The sequence below is a fragment of the Octopus bimaculoides genome, chromosome 6 (genome assembly GCF_001194135.2).
Source record: "Octopus bimaculoides isolate UCB-OBI-ISO-001 chromosome 6, ASM119413v2, whole genome shotgun sequence".
Lineage (NCBI taxonomy): Eukaryota > Metazoa > Mollusca > Cephalopoda > Octopoda > Octopodidae > Octopus > Octopus bimaculoides.
Window position 1 is genome coordinate 92,135,178 of NC_068986.1, and position 7,464 is coordinate 92,142,641.

The 7,464-nt window shown below is 37.5% G+C and overlaps 1 protein-coding gene across 1 annotated transcript in view; it reads right to left on the minus strand.

Moving 5' to 3' along the window:
* Nucleotides 1-7,464, minus strand: part of LOC106874627 (somatomedin-B and thrombospondin type-1 domain-containing protein) — a 76,207-nt gene that overhangs the window by 18,558 nt on the left and 50,185 nt on the right. The window contains exon 2 of the mRNA XM_014922422.2: nucleotides 5,227-5,427. Within this exon, the coding sequence (XP_014777908.1) occupies nucleotides 5,227-5,427 (201 nt within the window). The remainder of the gene's footprint in view (nucleotides 1-5,226; nucleotides 5,428-7,464) is intronic.

Consider the following 7,464-nt stretch of genomic DNA (forward strand, 5'->3'; position numbering starts at 1 on the left):
AACCCTAACCCTAACACTAGTTTTGTGAGATTTGGCTGTTATTTCTAGCATGTAAATAGCCTGCTAAGGGGGGGGGGGGAAATTTTTCAAACAATTTTTTTTTCAGAATCGGAATCTCCATAGCCTAAAACGTGGGATTCCGTAAAAAAAATAATAAATAAATAAGGTGGGGAAAGATTCAGATTACATATAGTCCGTCTCCGCCATGATATGTATATAACAATGCATTTGTGCATCACACTCCTCCTCCATAAATACTGTGTATACAAATCTCCATCATAAATATTGTTTCTACAGTCCTCCATCATGAATATTGTCTCAATAGTCCCTTCTCATAAATATCAGTTTTACAGATCATCATAAATATTGTTTCTACAGATCTCCATTATAAATAGTCTTTTCTACTCTGAGCACAAGGCCCGAAATTTTTGGAGATGGGGGGGGCCAGTCGATTAGATCGACCCCCAGTATGCAACTGGTACTTAATTTATCGACCCCGAAAGGATGAAAGGCAAAGTTAGCCTTGGCGGAATTTGAACTCAGAACATAAAGATAGACGAAATACCACTAAGTATTCCGCCCCGCGTGCTAACGTTTCTGCCAGCTCGCCGCCTTTATCTCCATTATAAATATTGTCTCTACAGTTCACCATCATAAACATTGTCTCTGCAGACTTCCACCATGAACGTACCCTATACAGATCTCCACCAACTATTGTCTATACAGACATCTACCATAAATGTCTCCTGGATTGTTTTCCGATTAAAATAACATGGTAAACTATTAAAAAATAAAATCGTATTTTGTCATAATTGAACCTTCTCATAGTACAGCAGTGACTGGTTATGTAATTAGATTTGCAATTACGCATGTGCTAATTGATAAACCAAATACTTGAATTCCTTGTTACAAATATCAACACACACACCCAAAATATACATACATTCATGTACACGCACATATATGCCCCATGCACTCACATAATTTAAACAGTCTTAAGATATAATGAAAATGATATTTCTCCCAGTGATACTGGTGTGCATAAACATTTTATCGTCACCGTCGTCGCCGCCACCATCGTATTATCAGGACTAGGAAAATCTGTGCAACGCTGGACAAAATGGCTGGCGGTATTTAGTTGAAACCATTGTTTTATGTCGAACGTTCAAATTCTACCAAGGCCAACATTACTTTTCATTCTTTTGAACTCAGTAAAATGAAGTATTAGTGAAGTACCGGATCTTATATAGTCGACTAACCCTTTTCCATTCAAATCTTTGGTTTTGTGCCTATGCCAGAAATTTATCGAAACGAATCAAACCAGCTGAAATAAGCTATCTTCATTCACTTTACTTACATTATAAAAAGTGTAAATGCCCCACCTTCTTAATTCATTTCCATTAAAAGTCACACGCTTCACGTTTATTGTAGAATATATTAAAATTTATCTTGAAGGGAACATTGTTGAATGAAATACTACCCCGCCCCATCACACTGGCACTACATCCAATAAACATTGTCAGCCAACGATTCAATTAGCACACGTCGTTTACATATTCACTCCTACCACTTGTAATATAAAAAAAACCTTAGATATAATCCACACACACAGAAACTCAATCTGATGCTATGTAAATTTTCTATAATGTTGGTTCACCAGGCATCAATAATTCATGACACGATAGCACACTATTATTGGATATTTACTCATTCCACACCATTAACAAACACAATGACGACAGCCATACGCATACATTATGTGTCGTGGATGTGTCTATTCATTGGTGTGTTTGTTTATTCACTTCGACGACAACGACAACACTCGAATAACAAGATGTTAGCCATTGATTAAATAAGTGAAAAACTACCACTTAAAAATGATTAAAATCACACTCAACTTTTCAGTCAGACTCCATCTCTCCTTTCGTAAAAAAGAAATAAACAAAACTGAATTCTTGTTATTTCTAAGTCGACGAGACATTTCAAAGTATGAGCATCTGAACATTAAACTGTCTAACAGAGTTTTCGGTAGCGTAATCAATGAAACGTATACACGATGATAGACAAACACATACATATGTAGCATCAGAGATACAAAAGTCGACAAGGTCACAGATTACCATCAAGACATGGACAGTTCCTATCTCATGACTGGAATAGAAACGTTGATAACACATCCCTCAATGTCACAATGCTGCTTTGGGTGCACAAATAAGAAAATGCTGTATTATAAAACACGTGGTCAACTAGCCTCCAGTACTGAGTTTAAAGAAAATTCGCTCCAAACTCAGTGCCAAGTACATAATCTGAATCCAAGCTGTTTATATTTTAGAGTGATACATACTATTTACAATGGCGTAGAGTATTTCCATGTCTTTAATGGTCTTAATGCCTAATATTTTCTACTGAAACTTACAGATAAATTTCAGAAGTTGGATTCGTAATAAAGTTATATTGAAATAAAAAAATGTATTATAAACCTAACATATCTTAAAATAACAACACAGCAAATTTAGTTGATAATGCATCCATCAACATTTACATCAGTGGAACAGTAAAAACTGAATAACTTAAATTTTAATTACTAAAACTGTGTTAGTAATGTGTTTAACAACATCGTTCTATTAGTCATTGGGCCGGTTGTTTAAAAACTATTGAGATAGTAAACTCGGCGGTAAGTGCCAAACTTCAAAGCCTCTGTGACTGTTGGGATATCTTTCTTATCATCAAATAAAAACCTCTATAACCTTCATAACTTTTATATAATTGTAGGTTACAAGTGTTACGTTTGGTTCAACGTATGTTAAAACGGGTCAGTCTGCCTTGTGAAAATTTCCCATAAGTTGAACCACAGCCGAAAGTTATAACCTACTTTTGGAAAATATTGTTGACAGACTTATACTGCGAGTATAGCTAAAAAACCTACATTTAAAATGGAAATTTTGGAGGACGCATTATACTCCATAAAATACGCTGTATATAATCTTTTATCTGATTATATTTCACTAGTATTAGTGTCAACAAGTCAGATAAAAATATGCGGAGAGGGCAATCTGAAGTGAAACGTTGTAAATATATCGAGGAATTATCTTAAGTTTAGCATTTATATTCTTTAATACCGAGAAGGACATAAATTTTGTATTTGTGATTTTTTAAATGATTCTAATGATTGATATTTCTAATACGATAAGAATATTTCTGGAAGGCAAATGGATATATGAGTGTATATCCTCCATCTTCTCTTCATCATCGTTTTAGCGCCCACTTTACTATCCTTGCATAGAATGAGAAGGAATCTCTCGAGGTAAATTTTCTGCTGCCAGGAGCACTTCTTGTCGCAAATCTTCACCTGTTTCCAGCAAAGTAATATTACTTCCCTTGCCAGATATGTTCTTTGCGGAAGATTAGGAATAAATGACGCCGCTTGTATGGCGATGACGCTTTAGAGTTATCACGCAATGCGCGTACTCCCCTCTCTCTCTCTCTATCTCTCTCTCACACACAGTGTTTCTTTCAGTTTCCGTCTACAGATCTACTCACAAAGCCGTGGTCATCTCGGGGTTACAGTAGAAGATACCCAAGGTGCTACGTACGCAGTGACACTGGATCAGAAATCCAATAGCCGGGAAGCTAAATTCTTAAACAGTAATGGCTGCGCCTGCCTTTCTGTCTGTCTGCCTGTCCGTTCGTTTCCTTCCATGAAATATTCTCAGACACCAGAAATATCACTATTCAATGTTATGCAAAAGTTCCTTAATCGAACTACTCACCCCTTACTACGTAGTAAACTTGCCAACATTAACATACAACACGTGGTCTATAATCTCTTCACGTAAGTTTTGGATAAATATCTGTTTTACTAAACATTCTGACCTCTACACCTAACTTATCAGCATCGCTGGAATTCCTCAGTAATCTAACTAAGCCCAGATGGTTCCATCCATTAATTAATACACACACGCGCGCGCCACAAACACACACACACACACACAATGAGAGAGAGAGAGAAGGGATAACAAGGGAGAGAAATTGAGAAAAAGCGAAGCAAAATCAAATAATTCAACAAAATGGTTGATTTACTAGTTTGATGTCCGGAGGAATGGAAAGAGTTGATTATGAGAATCGGGACATTTACTCTCTTCGAAATATATAGGTCGAGAGGAGAGAAAAACAACAACAATTTAAATGAAGAATCTAGGTGAAAAACGTGTGTGTGTGTGTGTGTGTGTGTGTGTAATAAATTGTCTATGCTGTGGTACAAGAACAAAATGTTCAACACAACTTTATGTTGAAGGGTGTGTAGTTTTATACATGTCGGTATATCTGAGATAAATGAGGATTACACAATAAGAGCAGCGGTTTCGTTTGATCGGCTGACCAGACATATTAGTTGGAAAGCAATAGAAATGACTTGAAATGGTGTCAGTGATGTTAATAATTAGCTATCATCTGTCATGCATCAGTGGGACGATGTTCCCTTTGAAGTTCTCAAGAAAGTATTAGGTCAATGCCCCCAAGCAATTCAAAGTTACTGCTATATTTATTATTTCTTTTATTTGAAATTGAATTAAGGCGGTGTTTGATGTGAAGTTTAAGTATGAATCAGAGCTGCAAGACCTTTCTTAAATGCTTATGCTTTATCTAACACTGCTCATGCCAGATAGGGCTTGGATTCTTAGAGCGGCTCTATGTCCAGCAACCTATGCCTCACAGAGAAGCTTTACATCGTCTGTCACCTTACCTCAATCTTAAACTAATTTCAAGTTGTTGACACATGCTCAAGTTCATACTTGAGGACACATGACATATGCATGTGTGTGTATATGTATGTATTTCCTATAACGTGATATTTTGAATATACATATATAAGACATTTACAAAATACAGCTTAAGACATTACTTAGTTACTCTTCATGTTCTTAAAAGCACCCAGCACATTAGGGAAAGGAGCAGGAAAGGCATCCTGTTGTAAGAAACCAAGCCAAATCAGACTGGAACCTGATACAGCTTTTCTGTTTGCTAACTGTTGTCAAAACGTCCAACCCATGCCAGCATAGAAAACGGATAATGATGACGACGATGATCACCCAGGTAATAAGCATCGGAATGCAGCATGATACTGGACAGCTAGTCGGTAATGGGCAGCTTATCTTTTGGCGATTCAGTAACAACGAAATAGTATAGACTTATATACATGATATATGCAATGAAGGAGCAAAGCCTTACCTGATAACTCCTGGCGTTGCTTGTCAACTCTCTGCATGTCGCAAGCTTCACCGCGGCAGACACGCTTCTGTTTTAACGCTGGACATTCTTTGCCTCCATGAGCAGCCTTTACTGAAACGTGCCTCTCTCGTATTTGTACCCCATGAATGCAGGAATCACCGCAGTTCCATTCTGTCCACTGGCTAACGTAGCAATCAACGGCTGTAAGAAAAAAAAACAAAGAAAAATGAAATAAGAAAATGACGATTTATTATTTTTTCTCTTTTACTTGTTTCAGCCATTAGACTGCGGCCATGCTGGAGCACTGCCTTGTAGGATTTTAGTCGAACAAATCAACTACAGTTCTTATTCTAAGCCTAGTGCTTATTCTATCGGTCCTTTTTTGCCGAACCGCTAAGTTACGGGAACGTAAATAAATGGACACTGGTTGTCAAATCGTTGTGTAGGTCAAATATATATGCACGCACACACACGATTTCTTAAAAAAGAAAAATCGCTTGTGATAAATTTTGCCGCAATCCCCATTCGACATATGAGGTCAGATCGGTTTATGCAACCTTTCGAATACCTGTAAGTTAGTGTCTGTATGGAAGCTTCTATCTGGTCACACAATCAGCCAGAAATAACCTAATCTTTCAAATTACATCCTAATGCCTTGGATTATATAGGTTCTGAGTGCATTGTGCTTTTGAAAGACGGGATGGTCATGGCTTGAATGCATTTGACCAAAACTGATTCTGGATTATGCAATAACAACAACAATAGCTGCAGCGTCAGGTTATTCCTAGAGAGTGACATTCTGGAAGGAAGGATAAAACGAATGTTCAGTGTGGGATTTGGATGTTGAGAAACAATAGAGGAGGCAGAAAAAAAGTCGTAAATATATTCAGATGGATTTGATGGAATTGATATTTAGTTACGAGGAGCAAAAACCGTTAAAGTAGCAATAAAATGAGACAGCGCGAGAGAAAATAGTGCGCCTGTAAGCGTTTGATAATTGGGAATGTGAATTTTGGTTTTAGAAAGATGACGTATTTGGATGTAGTTAGCATGAGAGTTTTAGGGCCAGTGTCTCAGATATGTGAGCAGTACACATTAAATGGTTCCCATTAAGTTTTGATGGTTTCGTGGTATATTTGATGAAGGAACTATATAAGAAGCGGAGAGGATCCCAATTATTTGACGTGTTTTTCCCTAAAAAAATACCCTACAGTTCCTTTGAATTTTGGAAAGACTCCACTTCGGAACTCGGAAACTGTCAATTTCGCCATGCGTAATTTCTCTCTGTGGTATTTAGCATTTAAAATATGAAGGAGTCTTTTTTTTTTTTTTTTTTTTTTTTTTTTTAAGGCTTGAAGACGAAGTCTTCTCCGGCTCCTTACTTTCTCCTTCTCTTGTACTTATGCATTTACTTTTCGGAAATAAACAAAGAATTAACACACACGTGCGCACACGCACACATACACACTCTCACACACACACACAATGTGCATATATATATAGCGCATATAGCTATTGTTTATAGCAATCGAAAACAGAAAAATAAAACAGCGCTGAATAGGGTATGGAAGATAAACACAGTGGCATCATAAACATAACACCGGTAAAAATTAGAGCAACGTTAAAATGAAGTGCCTTGCTCAGTCCGGGAATTGAACCCACGATCTAAATAGATCATGAGCTAAACACCTTAACCACTAAGCAACATGCCTTCATACACACATAGACACTGATAGAAAGATTGTGAGAGAAAGAGAAGATATAGGAGGAGAAATATAAGACCAAATAAAGTGACAAGAATGATAGAACAGTCAACTTAAACACGTGGGATGTAGCTGTACATACTATTGTAGTAACATCACTCGTGAGGTGACAGATGTAGTTACTATAGATGCATTTTCTGGTTGACAGATGTATTTACTACAGAAATAGCCTCACCAGTCGACTAGACACGAGGGAGACAGATGCCCATGCAATAACAGTCGATGTCCAACTGGGCTATAAAAACACCACCCTACCAATTCGCTCTACAAAATTGTACTGAAACCAAAAGTTTGCGTGCAACTTGGTCAGAAGAATTAGCAACGAGAACTGCTGGACGTATCGGAAAGGGTGGTGTCTGTCAAGGAACAACCCACTCTCTATTGTTGTTTCAGTATTGTATCCACAGTGCCCCGTGGAGGCGCAATGGCCCAGTGGTTAGGGCAGCGGACTCGCGGTCATAGAATCGCGGTTTCG